The 23,539-nt window shown below is 41.2% G+C and overlaps 1 protein-coding gene and 1 pseudogene across 1 annotated transcript in view; both read left to right on the top strand.

Moving 5' to 3' along the window:
• The first annotated feature begins 5,116 nt into the window (after window positions 1-5,116).
• LOC141774541 (protein NLRC3-like) overlaps window positions 5,117-23,539 on the top strand; it is a 44,256-nt gene continuing 25,833 nt past the window's right edge. Inside the window, exons 1-6 of the mRNA XM_074647290.1 lie at window positions 5,117-5,210; window positions 5,462-5,491; window positions 19,844-19,902; window positions 20,200-20,325; window positions 20,429-20,545; window positions 23,404-23,508. Of these exons, the coding sequence (XP_074503391.1) occupies window positions 20,237-20,325; window positions 20,429-20,545; window positions 23,404-23,508 (311 nt within the window). The 5' untranslated portion in view covers window positions 5,117-5,210; window positions 5,462-5,491; window positions 19,844-19,902; window positions 20,200-20,236. The remainder of the gene's footprint in view (window positions 5,211-5,461; window positions 5,492-19,843; window positions 19,903-20,199; window positions 20,326-20,428; window positions 20,546-23,403; window positions 23,509-23,539) is intronic.
• LOC141774550 (protein NLRC3-like) lies at window positions 5,130-14,342 on the top strand (annotated as a pseudogene).

Here is a 23,539-nt window from a genome sequence, read left to right as displayed (position 1 = left end):
TCTGAGGATAATCTGAACAGCTGAACACACAAATAGCCGCCGTGTGACCTCTTATGGCTGACAGCAGCGCAGTGACAACGACTGTCCCCGACCTCGTCAACGTCACTGGCAACGTCACTGTCAACGTCACTGGAAACGCCACCACACACGCCGCCATCCAGGTGGCCCAAGTGATCAGCTGGTTGACGTTAGGCATCGGGCTGCCCGCCATCGGACTGGCTATTTACACCCTCAAGAATCTGTCCAAAGGTCTGTGCTCAATAACGTCATGTATACGCCAATCCTTGCACAATTTACAACTATGCCACCACCGTTTGGGATGTGTGGTTGCCGGGGGGCGTGGCTCGGCCTGTGCCAGGCAAGCTCAGTAGCACCCCAAAACAAAACTGCAACTCCAGTGGATCCTTGATACTTCTAGATTTAGTAAGAAAAAAGGCTGGGTGGGTATCAGAGGCATCATTATTAATACCAGTAATGGTATCACGTCATATTAGCAGCAGCAGTGTATCAGTATCAGTACTACTAATAGGCCTCTCATTAGTAATAATATTATTAGTATCCGTGGTAATGGATACAGTAGTACTAGCAATAGTAGCAGTAATAATCAGCACAGTCTCAGCAACAGTATATTTACATTTTTCAAAGCAGGAGGCCTTCAGAGCTCAGTTTCATGAAGAAAGACGCATGTGTGAAGGAAATGAGAAGTATCAGTACTGATCATTTCTGTTCCTCTGTTTCTCTGTCCAGGTGGGAACAAAGTTCCCATGCATGTCATGTTCCTCCTGGTCTCTGACATTATCAGCTTCTTTGGCCGTCCCCGTGTGGACAAGGACATGGAGACCGGCACCGTCTTCTCCTCCAGCGCCACCGACTTCATCTTCAATTTTGGTGTGGTCACCAACATCACCCTCATGCTGTTCATAGCTCAGGAGCACCATCTCCTGGTGGCTTACCCACAGTGTCTCGGCTGCTGCGGCAGCATCAGGCACTCTCCTATCGTGACCTTGGTGGCATGGGCCGCTCCGTTCGCCATCCTGGCCCTCGCCGTGCTGCAGTACAACTTCTGGTTCGCCGTGTCTCTGCTCGCTCCTTTTCCCTTCCTCCTCTTCTTTGCTGTGGACTCCTGGAGGGCCCTGGTCTGCTCCCGATCCAACCCTAAAACCCCAGAGAGGAGGAGGGCGGTGTGGGGGATCGGTGCCATCTGGGCCAACTACACCCTCCTCTACATCCCCTTCATCCTCAGCGTACTCCTGGAGGCTCTGTCCTTTAAGGAGACGGTCACATACCTGGGGCTTGTGTCTCACCTGCTGCTCTACCTCAGCCCTCTGGTGGACCCCTTCCTCTACATATTCATGACCAAAGGGCTCAAAGAGGTGCTGCAGGCGCTGCCCTGCTGTCAGAACCGAACCCGGAGAGAGAACATGAGTCCCACTGTGGATACTGTGGCTGAGACCGTGGAGACGAGGCTTTGAGGAGGACATACAGTCTAGTTTGGGACAACTCCTACTACTGTTGGATGCCAAAACCGAGACACTTATAGACTTTTCACACTGCATATTCGTAGTCCAGAGCTATCCTTAAGAATGGCCCAAACTAAAAGATTTTTCAAATCTTACCGGATGTGTAAAATGTGAGAAAGCCCACACATTACGACATGTTGTGTTAAATTTAACAGTTTTGTTCCTATAGTGTGTGGAGAGCAACGATTTGGCCAAAACAGCAACCCCACACATTAACAGATTCATTCATGAACAACAACAAGAGTCCCAAAAAAAAAAAAAAGGGAAATCTCGAAAAATGTCTCGCGATCAAACGTGCCGGTAACACTTCATTTTACAGGTCCGCAAATTTCATGGTAATTAGGTGATAATTAGCAAGTAATCTTTTTGAAATTTCTTTGGAATTACTGCCAAAATACCCCAATATTTACCTCAAACTTTATCGAAAATTACTTTACTATAAACATTATTTAATAATCATATGCTAAAATAGCATATAATGGTTAAAATCGGGCCCTGAGGCTTGAGAAGCGTCTGCTCTTCATCAGAGGTGGAAAACTAATAGAAGTCACTTCTAATCAGCACAAACCTCACCATTGTGTGATTTATTGTTGACACAAATATAACCTGGTAGCTAATGTAATGATTCTGAGTTTTTTTTAAGAAATTTCAAATAATTTATTTGCTAATTTTCATCTATTTACCAGCAGACATGGAAATAAAGCATATCAATTAACTTTGTATTCTTTTCCTGGAAATGTATTAAATAAATTACCAGCTATTTATTACTGCTTATTGGGAAATAGCGGAATATAATTATTAAATATAAGATTTATAATAATAATAATAAAAGTCCAGAGTCAAGTCCCAAGTCAAGACAGCCAAACAAAGTCATTTTTGATCGATTTTGAGGTAAATATTGGGCTACTTTGGCAGTAATTCCAAAGAAATTTCAAATAGGTTACCTGCTAATTATCACCTAATTACCATGAAATTTGCGGACCTGTAAAATGAAGAGTTACCAAAGTGAGTTTAGTGCGAACAAACATGGCGGACGACGGGCAGGAAGAAATAGTGATGTTATTTTTTACTTTGTACTGAAAATTGACGAAGGATGGATGAATGAAGTCATGGAGACACGTTGAATAAACATTAATCAACAAGTTGGTCCTCCATTTCGGAGCTCCATCTCACTACTACTTTATGTTTTGTGTTTAGCATTAGCTTACGCATTTGCCGCCATGTTCGTTCTTTCCCACGTGACTGCGTCATCGGCTGTCCTCTGGGTTCCCCAGCAACACAACAGGATATCCCATCGTAAATATTGAACACGTTTAATATTTACGTTTTGAAATCGGTGCATCCTGGATGGACGTCAAAGCCGATCAGAGGATGTAAAAAAACACTCTTAACATACCGCTCACCACAGGAGAGCCAATATCGGCGCATAAAGATCCACACATAAACATTGTTATGATTTGGATTATTTCTAGGTGGAAAACTGCACATGCTCACAAATCTTGTTGTTTTGTTCTTTTTACTCCGCTACATGCACTTTATTTGAACATATAAGGACTGTGTCCATCAGGAAAAGTAGGTTCTAGTGTGTTTATTTATAGGCGCCGATTGGTTCACTCAGAGGGGCAAAGTAGTTTTCGTCTTAAAAATTCAAATCTCCACCACTGATGTAGAAAAGAATAGAGTAGAAGACATCCTATGATGCTGCTGCAGTGTTTATTAATATATATTATATGAATTCTGCAAACACTGATCTTATTATTATTATTATTGTTTATTATTATTATTATTATTATTATTCAGTAGGTTTTATTTTACATTAATTATGGCATTGTATCCTTGTTTTATGACCATTCTATGTATGTTGTATGTTCCTTTATTATAAAGCACACAAAATGCTCCATTTCTTGTATGAAAGGTTCTTTACAAATAAAGTTTATTATTATTATTATTATTATTATTATGTATTTCAGCTATCCACTGCACACACACTGACGGCCTGACTTTGACGGGCGTTACTATAGTATTTACAGAGGGACACACATTTTGATATTCTTTAACCAAAGATTGTGATTTAATGATATTAATACCGTAGATGCAGAGATTGCTGTAGTGTACTGGTCTTTCGGTAGAACACCTCACCTGACAATATTTGGTCGACACTTTGGGCTTTTGCTGTAAAGTTGATCCTCTAATGTCACATCGAAATCACAGCTATTAAAACTTGGGACCTTACCAAAATACATTTTTGGCAACACCTATCGAAACATAGTGTGTGATAAAAAACATCTGAAGTGTCAATATAGCTGAAATTCCTAATGAGGTCACAGAATTTGGTAACGCCAGAATTATGGAAGCAAAAGAGGCGTGATGTGTAATGCAACAGCGTCCCGCCATGAACACCGGCTGTCCCTTTTACACAGAACGGCGAGGTGGCGGAATAACGGTCGCACCATTCCTATCTTGAACAGGCTGTGTGAAAGAGGCTAATTAAACACTTAAACTTAACCAGTCTACATTCCGACATAAATAATATATTCTGAAAAGAATGAAAATTTTGGGAGATGGCACGAATGTAAAGGTCCTGACACATCGAGTCGACGGTCGGCCGTCGGACAGTTTGGGGCCGTCCGTGAGCATCTGTCTAGTTTTTCCGGTGTGTTCCGCACCGTCGGCTCTAGTTTGCCCGTGTTTGAGGTTTTTCGGCCGATTCAGCATGTTGAATCGACGGTGGAGCTTGTTGGTGAGAGAAATCACTCTAATTGGCTGTTCAGCCAAAGAGTATAGAAGCAAAGAGACACAATTCGGGTCTTTTTTTTACAAGAGCCGCTGCTGCCATTTTGGACCGGAAATGCTTATTATATTTATAATATTTCATTGTTCAACACAGGCCATTTCAATAGAATATGACAATAGAAATCATTTTGTTTACACTTTTTAGGCCGACGTTTTACTGGTGTCCGGTAGTCACTTTCAGTCCAACATGGCGAAAGCGTAGCTCTGCTGCTGGGCACTGATGTTGTAATGGAACGAACAATTGACTACCACTTTTTGCCAATACACGTTGTTTGGTTCAGATTAAACTAATCAGTGCACGAGAAGAGAAACGGAAGTGAAGAAAGCAAGCCAACGAGTAAAGTCAAGAGGAAAAACACAGAAGTCTCTTCTCATGTTTCATCTTCATCTCATCGGATCATTTTAATACACGGATAATTCACAACGACATGGCTTTGTTTCATGTACGTGTCATAACAACGGCTTGTATATCCACCGTCCTCGGTCTTCCTGTTTCCCTTTTTGAATGATGAATACAGACTACCACCGCCTGCTGGTGTGGAGAGTTATTCCCTCTCACGCAGGCGCAGAACGTAAGTGTTAACTGGCCGTCGGCTGGCGTCTTTGCAGTGTGTTCAAATGCAACTTGTCTAGTTCTCTGATGTCGGCTTGGTGTGTCTGGGCCTTCAGAGAAATTTTTAGACCTGCTTATTGGTCAAAGACCAAAACCGCTATCGGCCAAATCAAGATATCGGAGAGAAAAGAGTCTGCCGAACACGTGGGTGTAGATTTTATGTTTGTGGTATTAAAAATTTGAGAGCTACAGCAGAGGAATAGAACAGAAAACTCTTCTTCTACACAGACCTGGTCCAGACAGCAGAGCGCTGCAGAGTGTTGAAGTTCATGAGAAGAAACTGAGTAAGTGGAACTTTGATTCATTCCAGTCTCTGATGTTTTATGAAAAACAAGCTGTTCTCTGTTGGTTCATGTGTTGACCTCCTGTCTTTGATAATAACTCCACAGCACAAAGTTAATCTGACAACAAATACTTGAAACTACAGCTCGCTGTCTTTAAAGTCTACATGTAGAAACAGATTTGATTTCCTGATGAGACACAAATCAAATGAGACTGAAGACTAATGATGAACCCGTCTATCTGTCTTCATCAGGTGGCTGCAGGTTATCACCAACATGAAAAGGTATCACACTCAACACTTCACATTACATTTGATACTGTTTTACCCTTCAATATATTCATTCTTATTAACTTGCTGTTTACTGTTTATCTGCTCTGTTACATGAACATTGACTCATAATAAACCTCTATAAAACAAATAAAGTCGTTAGATTGAATGCTGATACTGGATTTTAGTTTGGACTTTGCCACTTCAAATATTTAATGAAGGCTCATAATTCATGTTTATTGAGGCCTCACATGTCTACTCTGTTAATCAATAACTTGATAAACTCAATGACAATGTTTTATTATGATGATTCGTTAAAGTAAGAACCCATGTATGCAGAGAGGTCTAGGGATTAGCTACAGAGATCCAGGTCTGGTTAGAGAGGTCCAGGGACTAGTTGCAGAGGTCTACAGACTAGCTGCAGGGATCTGTAGACTAGTTAGAGAGGTCTAGGGACTAGTTGCAAAAGGCTAGGGACTTTTTGCAGAGATCTGTTTCTCTGCTCTATAACTTGAACATTGACTCATAATAAACCTATAAATATATAAAACAGATAAAGTTGTTAGATTGAATTCTGATACTGGACTTCAGTTATTTTATGAAGGCTCATAGTTCATGTTTATTGAGGCCTCTGTTGGTCAAAGTGCTCTCATAGATCAAATGATCATTTCTACTCTGTTAATTATTACTTGATAAACTCAATGACAAATTATTATTATGATGAAATAACTAATCTATGAAGTAAAACCCCATGTAGGCCTAGTTATTTTTGAAGTAGCTGTGTTGATGGATTTTTATGTTCTCTGCAGTCAGAGACAAAATGTTAGTTATGCTGTCTGAAGCAGCAGACTGATCATATGTTGCAGAAATTGTTCATACAAATGCTGTTCGGAGCCCTTTAGACAAACTCTGAGATGGATCACAGGTCCAACACTTTGACATATGTCATTCTGTATCCATGACGATTGAAGTCCTCATGTTAACCCTCTGGACTCAGCAGTGTCTCAGTCTTAACCTGATAACAGTGAGCATTTAAACACATCACAGTGTGACTGAAGTCTGTGGAGGGCTCAGTGTGCAGGTCCAGAGGCTGGAGGTTTGTGTTTCAACAACAGCTACTGAGCTCCCCCTGGTGGTCAGTGAGGTTTACAGCTGGTCTCAGAGTTCCTGTCAGTCCACTATGATCCTGTGAGATGGAGCACAGTTCATGTCCAGCTGTGACGGTTTCTTTATAAGGCAGACAGAGTGAGGAAAGAGCAGAAAAACATTTCTAAACTGCTCTCAGTCCCACAGTTTTAACTCTTCAAGCACATATAATACCTTAAAATGTAACAACAATCCTTATGTATTTAATAATATAAACATCTAAGAAACAGGAGTTACAGTTCTTAAGATCTAAACGTTATTTGATAGGAAGACCACTGTCAAGATTTCATTCACTGCCATATAAACTGTAGGCTGACTCCTTCCTCACCTTCCTCCTTCTGAAACTTACAATATCTTCCTTAATTCTAACTCTGTGTTAACATCATATACATCATCATGCTCAGCGTCTCTTGTTGTAACTAATATTCTAAAACTCTTGGAGCTACAAGCTTTAGCTTCATTCTAAATTTAAGTGTAATCTAATTTAGGTCTCACGCTTATTGATAAATTTCTTTATTAATCTCGCCTCTAGCATCTAATTGTATTGATTTCTGAAACTACCACTAGTAGTGTGGGAACACTGCCTATTGAATAAACATTATAACAAGGCGTGTTTCAAAGACAAGCTTTAATGGCAATAAAATAACTTCTACTGTCCAATAACCTGCGAAAACAAAAATAGAAATCTTTTATATTCAGTAAATTTCAGTGTTTCTATCAGTTCCCAGCAGCAGAGAGAAAAGTCCCCTGTACCCAGCTGTGTGTCCATGAAGAGTGATCGTTCTGTGGGTCGTCTGATTGACCTCAAAGATGGACGCCCTGCTTATGACCCAGGGTAAGTACTTTAAACTGTTGATTGAAACAGATGGGCTAGCTATCATGATCCTCAGTCAGGATTCAGAATCTCGGGACTAGCTGTAAAGGTCTGAGACTAGGTGTCGAGGCTTGGGGACTAGCTGAAGTGGCCTGAGGAGTAGCTGCAGAGGTCTCGGGAGAAGCTCCAGAGTTTTGGGGACTACCCTTGGAGGTATGGGGAGTAGATTCAGATGCAGACGTCTGGGGACTAGCTGCAGGGGTTTTGGCACTACTTTCAGAGGTCTGCAACCAATTATCAGAGCTCTGGGAACAAGTTGTAAAGGTATGGGGACTAGCAGCAGATGTTTGGGGCCTAGCTACAGAGGTCTGGTGGCAGAGCGCAATTTGTTGAAGAGTCAGTAGTTTCACAGAGTTGCCTGTTCAGGGGTTGCCCTTATATGTAGTAGACTTTATTGATAACTGGCCTTTTGATTTGCAGATGCCTCCGGAAACACCCTCTTACTAAAGCCAAAGCCCCAGATTGCTAATCGCAATTGCAATCAGGGAACGTAGTGCAGGCCCCAACCTCAGGTGACAAAGAAAGATTTAGCACTGACAGAAACTCACCTTACTCCCAGGTGTGCTGTGGCCCAAAATAAATACAGGCCAAAGTTTCAAGTTGGGTGGCAGGTCAACAAGTCTTAACTGACAATGGTATAAAATTCCAAAATTACATGAGATTGTGGTGATCAGCACCTTTAAGCATGCACACCCCTGTGTCACACACATCCACCAGTCAGCTGAAGGAATATCTATGCTGGATTTTCAAACGAAAATGGTGTCCATTTACTCACCAGTAAAGGATGTCCAGTCCGTCCACAGAGAGACAGCCAGTTAGGTTGCCAACCACTGGCAACAAGACAAAAGTCATTCATAGTTGACACGTTCTACAGAACCAGATTATTTCGGTATATAAGTGTTGCATGGTTTTGTTTTTTTGGCCAACTTTTATATTAAGTCTAAAACTAAACAATTTTGTTTTGTTTGTGTGCTGGGATCCCAAAAGAGGAGTGTTTGTTGATATTTGAAATGAGATAAAGACTCATTCATTGGTGGTTGAACAGTGGGTTTTATATTGAGCACTGAATGTATAATACACAGTGGTGAACTCTGTTTTTTGTTGTCTGCTGGAGCCTTTTAGATATCTAGTTGTTTGAGATATCACTGCCAAATAAAACCAGTGAACACAGAAATAGAAATCTTGTATATTCAGTAATTTTCAGTGTTTCTATCAGTTCCCAGCAGCAGAGAGAAAAGTCCCCTGTACCCAGCTGTCTGTCCATGAAGAGTGATCGGTCTGTGGGTCGTTGGATTGACCTCAGAGATGGACGCGTGTAAGTATTTAAACGGATGAAATCGATGGGTCTTCTATCATTTACAGTGTTGTTTGCATCTGGTTTTCATTATGATCAATCATGACAGAACACAATATCTTTAACTAACTGGTGTAGTTTTGTTTGAAAATCATTAATTGTAAACAGTCTATCTAGTCCCAAACATAATGTGGGCTAATTCTTCACGATTCCTCCACAGAGTGGACCAGGAGAGCTCAGAGGTTCCCATTGGTCAGTCTGCCCAGCAGCATCAAACACACCTGGACATATTTATGGTCTGTTACATGTACAACAACTACTTTTACATCTATTCTGTTCACAATCATCTCCATGCTGCACTTTTTACACCAGTGGATTGTCAGTCTGTCCAACATGGATCTGATTTTACTTTGATTGTGTCATTCATATAATATTCTGTTCCAGCTGCTGGAGGAGAACATCGTCACTTATGTGAAGAACGAGCTGAAGAAGATCCAGAAGGTTCTGAGTTCAGATTACCCAGAATGCTTAGAGAGTCAGAGGGAGGATGAGGAGGTGTTGGACGGTGAGGATGAAGAGCAGAGGAGGAGCAGCAGAGAGGCTTTTCTGAAGATCACATTGCACCTCCTGAGGAGAATGAAGCAGGAGGAGCTGGCTGACTGTCTGCAGAGCAGTAAGAGGATTTATCTAAAGATTTAACATGCTGGATAAATGGGACGTTTACTAATGTCTCAAGAGATGGACCAAAATATATTCATATACTCATTCTTTGAGGAACTGAAATGTTAAAATATTTTCTTTGACTGACTGATCTTCTTTGTTGTGTGTTTAATCAGAACATCTTGCGACAGTTTGTCAACGTGAACTCAAATCTAACCTGAAGAAGAAGTTCCAGTGTGTGTTTGAGGGGATCGCTAAAGCAGGAAACCCAACCCTTCTGAATCAGATCTACACAGAGCTCTACATTACAGAGGGAGGGACTGCAGAGGTCAATGATGAACATGAGGTCAGACAGATTGAAACAGCATCCAGGAAACCACACAGACCAGAAACAATAATCAGACAAGAAGACATCTTTAAAGCCTCAGCTGGAAGAGATGAACCAATCAGAACAGTGATGACGAAGGGAGTGGCTGGCATTGGGAAAACCGTCTTAACACAGAAGTTCACTCTGGACTGGGCTGAAGACAAAGCCCACCAGGACATACAGTTCACATTTCCATTCACTTTCAGAGAGCTGAATGTGCTGAAAGAGAAAAAGTACAGCTTGGTGGAACTTGTTCATCACTTCTTTACTGAAACCAAACAAGCAGGAATCTGCAGGTTTGAAGAGTTTCAGGTTGTGTTCATCTTTGACGGTCTGGATGAGTGTCGACTTCCTCTGGACTTCCACAACAATGAGATCCTGACTGATGTTACAGAGTCCACCTCAGTGGATGTGCTGCTGACAAACCTCATCAGGGGGAAACTGCTTCCCTCTGCTCGCCTCTGGATAACCACACGACCTGCAGCAGCCAATCAGATCCCTCCTGAGTGTGTTGACATGGTGACAGAGGTCAGAGGGTTCACCGACCCACAGAAGGAGGAGTACTTCAGGAAGAGATCCAGAGATAAGAGGCAAGCCGGCATAATCATCTCCCACATCAAGACATCACGAAGCCTCCACATCATGTGTCACATCCCAGTCTTCTGCTGGATCACTGCTACAGTTCTGGAGGAGGTGTTGAAGACCAGAGAGGGAGGAGAGCTGCCCAAGACCCTGACTGGGATGTACATCCACTTCCTGGTGGTTCAGTCCAAAGTGAAGAACATCAAGTACGATGGAGGAGCTGAGACAGATCCACACTGGAGTCCAAAGAGCAGGAAGATGATTGGCTTTTGATCAGCTGCAGAAAGGCAACCTGATCTTCTATGAATCCGACCTGACAGAGTGTGGCATCAATATCAGAGCAGCCTCAGTGTACTCAGGAGTGTTCACACAGATCTTTAAAGAGGAGAGAGGACTGTACCAGGACATGGTGTTCTGCTTCGTCCATCTGAGTGTTCAGGAGTTTCTGGCTGCTCTTCATGTCCATCTGACATTCATCAACTCTGGTGTCAATCTGATGGCAGAAGAACAAACTACCTCCCGCTGGTCTAAACTCTTCAGAGTGAAACCTGAACCAGCCCATTTTTACCAGAGTGCTGTGGACAAGGCCTTACGGAGTCCAAATGGACACCTGGACTTGGTCCTCCGCTTCCTACTGGGTCTCTCTCTGGAGACCAATCAGACGCTTCTACGAGGTCTGCTGACACAGACAGGAAGTAGCTCACAGACCAATCAGGAAACAGCCCAGTACATCAAGAACAAGATCAACAAGAACCTCTCTGCAGAGAAAAGCATCAATCTGTTCCACTGTCTGAATGAGCTGAATGATCGTTCTCTAGAAGAGGAGGTCCAAAAGTCCCTGAGTTCAGGAAGTCTCTCCACAGATAAACTGTCTCCTGCTCAGTGGTCAGCTCTGGGCTTCATCTTACTGTCATCAGAAAAAGATCTGGAAGTGTTTGACCTGAAGAAATACTCTGCTTCAGAGGACGCTCTGGCTGCTGCCAGTGGTCAAAGCCTCCAACAAAGCTCTGTAAGTAAGAGTTGGATTCTTATATCATAACTTAAATACTCTGCTGTCTTTTCAACTTATTGCTTGGTTTTTTTTCTTCATCATTATCTCTTCAGACTGAATTTCGGTAACCTCTCAGAGGGAAGCTGTGAAGCTCTGTCCTCAGTTCTCAGCTCCCAGTCCTCTAATCTGACAGATCTGGACCTGAGTAACAACAACCTGAAGGATTCAGCAGTGAAGCTGCTGTCTGCTGGACTGAAGAGTCCACACTGTACTCTGGAAACACTCAAGTACTACATCACAGTACTACAGTAACCTTCAAGCCCTCACAGTACGCTCAGATTATGTGACATGTGTGTTTTTTTGTGTTTGTAGTCTGTCAGGCTGTCTAATCACAGAGGAAGGCTGTGCTTCTCTGGCCTCAGCTCTGAGCTCCAACCCTTCCCATCTGAGAGAGCTGGACCTGAGCTACAATCATCCAGGAGCCTCAGGAGGGAAGCTGCTGTCTGCTGGACAGAAGGATCCAGACTGGAAACTGGACACTCTCAGGTATGAAGAGAACTGCTGCAGCCACAGACAATCAGTCTGATAGAGGAGGTAGAGCTGGAAACGTTTTCTCTGTCACACTGTCAGCCTGGCTCATATGACCCTGATAAACCAAGCTGACCTCAAACAACCAGAGCTGATAAACACTGACTCATCAAACTGTTTGTGTCCCACATCAGACCATCAATACAGACAGAAGTAGTCTGGGAACAGTAGCCAGGATTCGCCAAAACAGGGAGGGGAGGTGATGAAATGCTGTTTTTCTGAAGCGTTGTCTTGTTTCAACATTAGAAAATAGGTTAGTTGTGTATCCTGATATGTTGTCAGGCGTCATGGTGGGTTGACCTGCGTCAACGTCGTCATGGTGCAGGTTTGTGGGCTCATATAAAACAATAGTTGGATCTTTTGATGCTTGTCATCTGCCACCAGTGTGTTACCCTTTAGTCCAGAAACGATTGTGAAAAGATGAAGAAACAAAGAAAAAATCTGATTTAACGTTCTTGATAAATCATCATAATAGGAATGTTTTGCTGTTTTAAAGGAGTTTATCTTTACCAGGTTTTGGTTTGTTTTGCACTGAGAGCGAGTTCCCTGCCTGATAAAGAGTCAACTTGTTGCAGGACTCGCCACAGAAACTACAGGTGACAGTCAGCCACAGACGCTCAATGAAGAACCAGCAACTGATTGTGGACATGGTGTGTCAGAGCCCAAAGAGGTTTATTTAGGACTGGACCAACATTAAAGGGGGACACAGGAAGTGCTCTGTGGCTGCACACGGACTTGACCTGTAATATCTTTACCTTCAGATTACAGATAATAACAACCAGTGTTGACTGTTGCTAGGAGACGAGATGTGAACAGCAGTCGCAAAGTCAGACACTTTGTAGATCCAACCATCCACACCGACCTCCTCCATATGAGGTTATGTGGCGCTCTAGTGATTCCAGGCTACTTTCTCCTTTACTTCTGAGAGACAACAGTCATTGTTAAACAATGGGACCAAAATATACTGGAGGTCGCTACCGAATCAGCAGCAAACAGCAGACAAACTCAGTTAGAGACCAGCTGGTGAACATAGTGGAGCATTCATCAGGTGACACAAACTCAAAGACTCCTGATGAATCCTCATGTTGCTCTTTAACTGCTGGATGTGGAAGCAGTTGGTTGATGTCATGTTAGACACAACTACTTTATAAGCTGATAATATATCAGAATTTGTGTTTACAGCTTGTTTTCACTGAACCACAAGTGGACAAAGAAATCAGTTGATGTAGATTTAAACATTTGATTTACTGACTGACTGGTCGAGGAAACTGAGTCTGAAATGTATGATGATTGTCAATATAATACTGATAATAATATATCATGAATAAGTGAACATAATGAGCTGTAGTCATCGGCCAATCAGAAGAAGCTCCACTGAACTAAAAGAAGAGCAGCTGATTAATAATAAGTGCTCCATGTGAACATGTGAGTCCATTTGTGTAGAATAACAAAGCTGTGTGTGTGAGAGCGATGTAATGTCCATGTTTCCATGCTGAAAGAGGAAGTGCTGCTCTGACCCCCCTCCTCCTTTCAGGGTGAAGCCTGCTGGAGTCCGATGGTTGACACCAGGTCTGAGGAAGTGTAAGTGTGTTTTTAATTTGATTCATGAAACATTCAACCATCTTCAAACTGTGACATCACTCATTCAGATCTCTGATGTCATCATCAAAGATGATAGATTAATAACTGCAGCTGTATTGTGTCTTGTTCTCTCCATCAGATTCCTGTGAACTCACACTCGACACAAACACAGTAAACAAAAACCTCAAACTGTGTGACGACAACAGGAAGGTGACACATGTGAAGGAGGTTCAGTCATATCCTGATCATCCAGACAGATTTAACTGGTGTCCTCAGCTGCTGTGTAGAACTGCTCTGACTGATCGCTGTTACTGGGAGGTCGAGTGGAGAGGAAGTGTTGATATATCAGTGAGTTACAGAGGAATCAGCAGGAGAGGAGACATCAAAGACTGTGTGTTTGGAAGAAATGATCAGTCCTGGAGTCTGGAGTGCTCTGACGGTCGTTACTCTGTCTGTCACAATAACAAAATAACCGCCTCCTCCTCCTCCTCTTCCTCCTCCTCCTCCTCCTCCTCTGATAGAGTAGCAGTGTATGTGGACTGTCCTGCTGGCACTCTGTCCTTCTACAGAGTCTCCTCTGACACACTGATCCACCTCCACACCTTCAACACCACATTCACTGAACCTCTTTATCCTGGGTTTGGGTTGAGGTCCTGGTCCAGTTCTGGTTCCTCAGTGTCTCTGTGTTCTCTGTAGGAGGGAGACTCTCCTCCTGTTAGAGAAACTCTCTCACTGCTGACCAGATAGTTCAGTCTGTCCAGGATCACACACAGACGATGTTAGTCCGTACCAACCTGATTGAAATGAAACATAATTTTTTTAAACTTTGTGTATAAAACTGAACTTTTATTTCTTTGTTTGCAAGAGACAAGAGTCTTTCAGGATAATATTCAGCATCTGTAGAAAAATACTTGTAAAGAGTTGGTTTGATTGGAACAAACTAAATTAATCATCTTTGGTCATCGTGTGACAAATGAACAAACTTTGATAAGTGATGTTGAAATAAAAAGAAATCAAAGTTTTAGGATGATTCTAGATAATAAATGATGCTGGAAACCACATATGAATCATGTCAAAGCAAAAATCATAACACTGTATAAAAAGAAGGATTTGTTGATTAAAGCTTCATAACTCAAGTTGTATTGTTCACTTTTACTTCCATACTTCACTGACTGTGTGGTCGTTTGGGGAAACTCATAAAAAAACAAATCCGATTTTTATATTTCAGAATAGAGACAAAAGAAGTTTGAACCAAACTGCTGATCAAGAACCAACTCAGCTGTTTATTAAATGAAAGGCTGTAAAATTCAGAGAGTTGGTGGATTTTCAAAAAGCACAGATCAGGTATAAAGAGAGAAACTATTGAGGACCTGAAAGAGTCCAAATGATTTGAGAGGAATCTGCAGGTTTAAGGACTGATGTAAAATCACTTGTGTTAAAGAGGTGAACTTGTGGAGCAGCTGTAGTGAGGAAATCAATCATAAAGAATCATTTAATGAACAAATATTAAAGTGCCGTTAGTATAGTAGAGATAATGTCATATTAGTGTGATGTCAAACAGCTAAAAGACTCAAAGAAAATAATCTGCAGCTTTTCATTCTCTACTAAATATTTTTTTTGTTTTCTACTCAAATGGGTTTTTTTTCTGGTGTAAAATTATTAATTTCACTTCATTCTCCCTCAAACGTTTTCCTCCAGTTGTCAGAGTGAGTAACTGCAGCACTCTCCATACAACACTGTTCATATTAATACACACATCCACACCACAGCATACTAGCATTTCCTGTGAATCCCTTCAGAATAAAGTTCCCCACTTCCTGTCTGTGTTCCAGTGTGTAGCAGCAGAATGCAACACATATCAGTCCTATAAACACCAGAGAAGAAGAGACACAATCTATTTATGACTTTCTGAACTACTGAGCAGAGCTGACATGATGTAACATTTAAAAAGTCCTCACATCAGGACAAAATCATCTTTAACTGTTGATATTTGGATGATTTCCAAACATTGAAAACAGCCTGTAATCTGAGTCACTTCAACTGACAGGATGCACTTTATGTTTGTGGCACCAGATGGCGCCACATCCTCCTCCATGACGAGTAGCACTCGTCCTTTAAAGGAGATCTCAGCTCCATTATTCAGTCATTCTTCTCCAAAACAACCATCAGGACATTCAACAGTGGTTTTAACTTGTGATATCAAAGACAAACTATCAGTAAGTCATTCACATGAGACACATTTCTGTCTCTGGTCCAATGTGCCAAACATTTCCACCAATTATGACACCCTTTTACTTTACAGAAGTATTTCCATGTTGTGCTACTTGTACTACATATCAGAGGTACATGTTGTACTTTTACTGCACTAAATTTATATTAATCTCTCTGGCTGATTAGACCTCCAGTCAGGTGGAAGGTGGGTGGAGCTGTGCTGGGAATTATGGGATGTCACCAAACTATCTGCACCAATGATAAGTAGTTAAATTGCCCCACCCCAACAGGTAGCCTGAAACCAGATCAACAAGGTGGAGTGATGAATAAAAACACTCTCATGTCAATCTTAATGAATGTTTTTATTCAAGTTGTGGCCAAGAAGCAAAACTCCTCACAAAAGTGGCTGCAAAGGTTTCTGATTGATCATCTGTTCCACACTAGTCTACATATATACAAGAAAACAAGGTGACAAAGTGGGCCGTGCATGGATCCTTAAGAGTATCTGGTCTAAACAACAGAATCCAGTCTGTTGTCAAAGCAAGTCTTTACAAGTTGTGATGATCTTTCCACAGATGCTGAATTTGATCCTGAAAGACTGTTGTTTTGAGCTGTGATGAGTTTTCTGTTTCCAGTAACATTTCATCCTGAGAACGCAGCTCAGACTCTGTTCAACCAGTCCGACTGCATACTTTCACAGTGAAGACAGGACACACACACCCTTTTATGAAGGATAAGAAGAGGCGTCACTTCACTTCGTCTGATGGAAGTTGAAGCTGAAGTGAAGTACGAAGCTCCTTTTCTACACAGACCTGCTGAGGACAGAAGAGAGCTGCACACTGATGAAGTTCATGGCTAAAAGTTCAGTAAGTGGAGCTGTGATTGCTTGAGACAACATCTTTGATTGTTGTGGTTGGAGAAACAGTTGAATTGATAATGAACGTGTGATTGTTGAAAGCTGCTTTCAAACACAAACGTCAGCTGGGAAACAAGATGTCCGCCTGTGAGCAGGCAGAGAGAAGCTGCTGTTAGTTTGAATGTTGAAGTCCAGATGAAGTGTTGCTTTGAAAGATGACACTGTGATGAAGAAGATGAATTCAGGCTGATCTGTGGTCTGTCAGGGCTGTTATTGATGTGGAGGGAAAGGTAGTAACTCTTCCAGCACTAGGACCCAGCAGGGATTAGACAGCTCACCTGGGCCTTTGTTCCTGCACAGAAACACACCTGAGAGACACTCTGGGTGCATCCCAAGTCTCTTATTTACATCCATGCTTCCTTCACTTGCCTCTTGTCCTTGAATCTTAGTCCCTCCCACCGGGATGCATGGAGAGACGCAAGGAAACCGTGTGAGGAGATAGGAAACAATGAAATGTGTTTCTAGAGAAATGAGGCGTTGTTCCCATAGATATACATAAGTAGGTGCTGCATTGCCCTTTCGATCGCACGTCAACGTCGCCGTCATATTGGGGAGGTCAGGACTGGCCTGTAAACACATACAATTGAACAGGAGAGCTGCTGATTTTCTGGATAAAAAGCACTATAATGTTTACATTTCAATGAATGTTTTTTTATATTCAAGCGTTTATAATCTATGTGGGGTACTCTCTAATAATCTATGTGGGGTAGGTTAGATTCCCCCCACAAAAAAAACTTTTGGTGAACTGGCCGGTCTTTCTGTTGATATGGTAATAAAAGGTGGAACTCTCATAACACAGTTTCCTTTGAGAATTGTTCACATCATCAACGTTACAGTTTAAGTTACATATTTACAAAACATTTGCTTCTGTAGGTCATCAAATAAGAGCTAGCTAGCGTTTGTTATTGTAAGCTAATCCTCGACCAAAGTTAATGTTAGCTTAAAGATCTTCACCTCTAACATAATATTATGTATAAAACTTGAAATGTACGATATGCATCTAATATCGCAAACAATAAAGCTGGTGTCATGTTTGGGTTTTGGAAGAGTACCGTTAACTCTCAGCTTAATTAATTATTTTCCACCACGTAAGTAATTTAGTTCATGTAACGTTAGCTAACATTGATACACACTCTTTTGAGAGTTTAGCAGTGATCATAGCCTAGTTTCAAGATTTTAAGTAACTGGAGACAAAACTTTGTTGTTTTACTCCTTGTAGAACATAAATCCTTGAATAGAAACTTACTGAAATCGGATAAGAGACTTTATAGTGCTTTTTATCCAGAAAAACGGCTGTTCTATTTACAAGCCGGTCCAGACCTCTCCAATATGGCGGCGATTCTGACATATCGCAGCAACGGGCTGAAACGGCCAATGTGGTATCTACGTAAATACATCTATGTCCTTTCCTATGAAGCGTAACTTGAAGCAACGTCCGTTTGTGGCAGCTGTTCACAGCTGGATCAGCTGTCAGTTGGCTGTAACAGCTGCAGAGACTTTTGATGGAGTTAGTGTCTGCACTGTACTAATACTAATAAAGACACACCGTTATCAGTGGCAGAGCAGCAGTGTTTTCTCTTTGTAGCCCGTTACCTGTTTACCAAACACCTGCACAAGAATAACAGCCTGCATTCTGGATTTATACTGTATACAGTGTCCTGAGGCACACAAAATATTTCTACCTGCACAGTGCCTTTATATTATTTATTCATTATTGGCGTCTGTATTTATTGATGTTCTGATTATTAATTAATTATTCAATAACCCAGAATATGATTATTGTGTATTTTCAACACTAGAAATTAAGCTGAATTAAGCTAAATGTTTCAGGGAAAATTGAATTGATGTAACTCATGCCAAACCCGACGGTAGGAATTATCAGCCTCACATGTGACTGAATGGAAATGACGCTAAATGATGTAGAAAGTGTTTCTTGCTGACTCTCCTGCTCTCTCTGACTTTAATGATATCCTCGATAACAGTTAATGGGTGAAATAACAGATCATGAAAAGAAAACTCTTTCTAATAAATGAAGAAAGTTGTTTGTGGTCCATTTGTTGTTAAGGCCTACAACACAGATTTTTAACTAGACTAGATGGAGAATCAGAAAACAAATAAATATAACACTTGGGAGTGATACATTTGAGTTTAATCTGTTATCTGTCTTCTCTCCGGTATGAAACTCCAGTGATGTTGAAATGTATCGGATCAGTCTGATCAGCTGCAGCATCCAATCAATAACTGATATCCAATAAGGGGGTGTGTTGGTCAGTAAAAGCCTTCTGTGAAGGCTGCTTTTGTGTATCCTCTCTCATGGCTCCTCAGAGATCCCTTCGATGGATGTTTAAAGAGAACTGGATATAGCGTTGTAGGCGGGCTCCCGTTCATTCCTATGAGGGTTTCTCAGTGGAGCATGAAGCCAAAATGGCTCAACTGCCGTATCCATTGGGACCATAGAGCAGGCGTAGTAGCATTTCCTTTAACTCCGCCTCCCAGCCCCTGGTCCAGCTGTGGTCTGGGGCTCATTCACATGAACGGTGGAAGGGAAATAACTCTGGATTCAGCTATTACTGCATTTTACAACATTTAGGACCTAATAATTTAAATAAGGACTATTCAGTTGTTTATACTGGGAGGTTGATTTACCTCAACAACAACAAAAAAAATGTGCAGATTTACAGACGTCTCTTTCCCAATGTAAGTCTATGGGGAAAAAGTATTGTTGTGCCCAATGGCATCACGTGACGGACACGGAAGTTGTAGTTCTTCCGTTTGGCCACTACAAAAATTTGCCTCAAATCCTGGCACTCTTTCTGTGGGCTTGATCCCTCTTTTCTCCTCAGTGCAGAGATAAGAGCTTTGAGATCTTCAAGATGGCGGACCAGAACGACTTCCAGTTCAAGCGAGGATCGAGGAAATGTCAAATAAGAGACTTGGGATGTACCTTCTGTTTGCTCTACTTTCAATCATTTAAGTCCACAAAGCTTCATGTTTATTTCTTAGCTTGGGCAGTCCACTAGCCTAACAAAACAATGTGTTGGCCTATATGGGGAGTAGCTTCCTGTGGAAGAGGTGTAGCTACGGTAGCATCTAAAGAATGAACGAGTGCTGATGTTTGTCAATGATTGGACTGATGCTCTCAGTGTTTCCTCTACAGATGAAGGTAGAAGATCTCTGGGAGCTGAGGTCGATGTGAATTCAGCAGCAGCTAACAAGGTAACCGGATTGATGTTGGATTATTGGACTAGCTGTCACTGCATGCTCTGGCTGGATATAGTAGACCTGGAAAAAGGGTTAAAAAGTTACGTCATCACTAAAGTAAGGCAAAGAAAAAGCAACATGAGGTGTATTCCTCTAGTTTTCAAACAATCCTAAAGACTAAAGAGGATTGTGAATGTCATTTCTCAGATAGGACTCTGCAGCTTAAAGGGCCAACAACATTGAAACTGTTCCGTGAGTGTATTTAGTATCGAGGTGTCGTTATGAAAATAAATAATGTGTGAGCTCTCCCAGCAGGTTGTTGTGATTGTGTGAAGGTGTTGGCTCTGATATGAATCAGGGTGAGGACAGAGAGGAGGGAATCCCTCCCTCTAAAACCTCTCTGTGTGGGGAACATGACAGCCAGACCAAAGCTCAGAGGTAAGATGACCATCTCTAACTGTCCACGACTCTTCTCCATGTCACAAAGACTTCACTGAGAATGTTTCTAAATTTGTGAGCTTTAATGAATTTCTTCTATCAGGATCCATCAGAGACCAGGCTGCTCTGAACCTGAACCCAGCTGTGTGTCCATCAAGAGTGACCAGTCTATGGGTCAACCTATAGTCTTCAAAGATGGATGCCACGCTGATGATCAAAAGTGAGGATGTAAAACTGATAATGAAAACAAAAATGATGATGATATCAGACATTAGTGAATTTTAATATAGGAAAGGACACAGTTAAAACTCGCTGCTTTGACACCATGTCCGTCCTGTTTTTATCGTATGGACGGCATTACTATTCAACCCTTATGGTCACCCCACAGCTTAATTTCATGCCTATGCTGCACACTGCACTGAATACAGCTTTAAAGTATACATAGGTATTAAAATGGCTATCAAAAGTTATTAATAATTATCTAAATAATTATTTAATATATTGAATAATATGATTTAATGTATATTAAATCATCCTCAGGGCACCACTCTTTGAAACAAAGAAAAAAATAGCCAATTAATGTAGTCTCATAAATAAGTCTAATAAAGTATACTAAACTATCAATTTGATACTCTGATTAATAATTTAATTAATAACTATAACCAAAAATCACCATATCAATAGCTAGTAAAGGTTGAAGGATTTTGTAGTTCTTGACATAGCAGAAGTTGGCATTATTAACTCTTGTACAACATTAAAATTAAACAGGACAGCATGTATATTCCACAAGCCTTGATTAACAAGATGACAAAGGTTTAAAACATAATATTAATCCAACTAAATAACTAAACAAACTAGCGTGCGTGCGTGCGTGCGTGAGAAAAAGACGAGATGGCGACTGAGGTCAGGCGACTGAGGCCGCATGGCCTACAAACAATATGGCTGACACTGTAAAACTACAAAGACGGCTGACTTAAAGATGGCCTCCAAGACATCAAACACGATGGGCTCTTTGTCTTGTCTGAACACATGTGTTCAGTCAGAACAAAGAATGTGTGATGTAGGAGTTTGAGATTGTGTATGTTTGTGTTTAAAATCAATTTACCATTCATGTACGTGATCTTTATATGTGTATGAGATTGTGCTGGGTTAGAACAGATGGTAAGTGTACATACAAGACCCTTTGTCTGTGTGGAGTAACTAACACATCAAATGTGGCAAAGCCAGCTACCCAAATATCCTGACCAAAACAATATCACAACAGTAAAACTCAGTGAATAGCATTAAATCAAATCAATACATGTACATTCACAGAAGTCAAAGTTAAACAGTCTTACTTAACCATATGCAATTGCTGTGCTAATGCAAGAAAAAGAGATTCCATTGTTAACGGGCAATTCCATCGGTTGAAGGTGGAGGAGCCAGTCTGGGAAAGTTTTGGTTCCAATATCAGAAGATGCAGTCCTTGCTGTGTTCAAATCCAATTGTGCATATTGGAGGAAGCCGCTCGCTCCAACCCTTTGTGCTTTGCAGAGTCCAGTTACATGTCAGTCCTTGATGACAACTTGAAAGTTATACAGACTTGTTCATTCCTTGTGGATAACTCAGTTGTTCAGTCCATGATTGAAAGAGTTTATTTGTCAGTTTGTCTGGGCAGTTCATTAAACAATGAGGCATTCGTTGAAACTATCTATATTGGCTAAGCAAGAACAGCCCTAAAGTTACAAAACAAAAAAGAGATAAACAACAACATTAGCATTGTATAAAATACTAAAAAAAACTAGTGTTTTTCAGTTATTTATCAGGTTAGTGAGAAGAACAGGAATGTTAGAGATGTAAATCCATTAAGGTGAGACGCGGATAGTGGCACCTAAAACGATAAGGATAAGGATAAGGATAAGAATAATGTGTATAACTAGTTCTGTGAGGTCATAATGTGAGAGTCCTAAGCTAATGTTTTGCACGAGTGATCTTATGGCAAGATATTACCATATATTATACTATGATATACTATGGTATGAATGCCTATCTCGATGCAATTGGTGGACATGGCGGTTAGCCATTTTAATGGCTTTTTGAGCTTATGTACCAACATACAGTAATTTAGTGCCCCGTAATTATTAATATATATGGATCATTTATTGATATGAATATAATCAATGTTAATTATTATCTTTAATATTTTCTAATAACTAGACCAGCTCCTACTTGTTTTCCCAACACAATGTTGCCCCGTGTGAGGCATAGTATTGTTGCCAATTGCACATAATTGCATAAATAAATGCAATGTTAATATTCTATATATTTACCTTTACCTTTACTTACTTACCTTGTCGGTCTTGACAGATTTTCAATTTGCGCATTAAACTATAACTACTGTATTGTACTATTGTCTCGTCATATGATAAAATAGAGACTTGCCATTGGATAACATCAATATTCTCCGCCCAAATATGGTTTGCTGTCTCTACGGGCACCCCCCACCCACCTCACGCTCCCCAGTACAACAGCACTGCCTGCACTGTATATATTTGGCATGAGTTGCAAACGCAGTTAAGTCCACTCCATGTTCAAGCTGCTGCTGTTGTACAGAGTCTGCTCCCTCTGGCCACACTTCAACTGTCCTCACTGAAGGTTTCACATGTTTGATGAGTGGTGCATACTTGGGGAGTAGAAACAGTGAGAGGTGGTCGCAATGACCTAGATGGGGGAGGAGAAGGGCTCTGTATACATCAGCCATGTTGGTGTAAACATAGTCCAAGGTCTTGTCTTCTCTAGTGGAGGAGAAGGACATGCTGGTGAAATTTGGGGAGTACAAACCTCCTAATTAGGCGGCATTGCTATTCAACCAATATGATGACCCCACAGCATCCTCATCACTATTCTGCTCACTGCACTGAATACAGCTTTAAAAAATACATTGAAACATGTCTAAATTAAACATGGATTTCATACAAAGTGTAACCAAAAACTATCTAAATACAAATACACTGCGTAGAGTTAGGTGTAATAAATCACTGACAGGTTTTATCTCAGTGTTGTGGGTGCAGTGCAGAATTTATCTTGTGTTTCTATCAGGAGGAAGCTGGAAAAACCTGAACCAAGCTGTGTGTCCATGAGGAGTGAGTGGTCTATCGATCGTCCTATATTCTTTAAAGATGGACGCCACTCTGTTGATCAAAGGTGAGGATTTCTACCTGAAAACAAAATGATG

Source organism: Sebastes fasciatus, chromosome 9 (genome assembly GCF_043250625.1).
Source record: "Sebastes fasciatus isolate fSebFas1 chromosome 9, fSebFas1.pri, whole genome shotgun sequence".
Classification (NCBI taxonomy): Eukaryota; Metazoa; Chordata; class Actinopteri; order Perciformes; family Sebastidae; genus Sebastes; species Sebastes fasciatus.
This window is presented reverse-complemented; position numbering and strand designations above follow the sequence as displayed.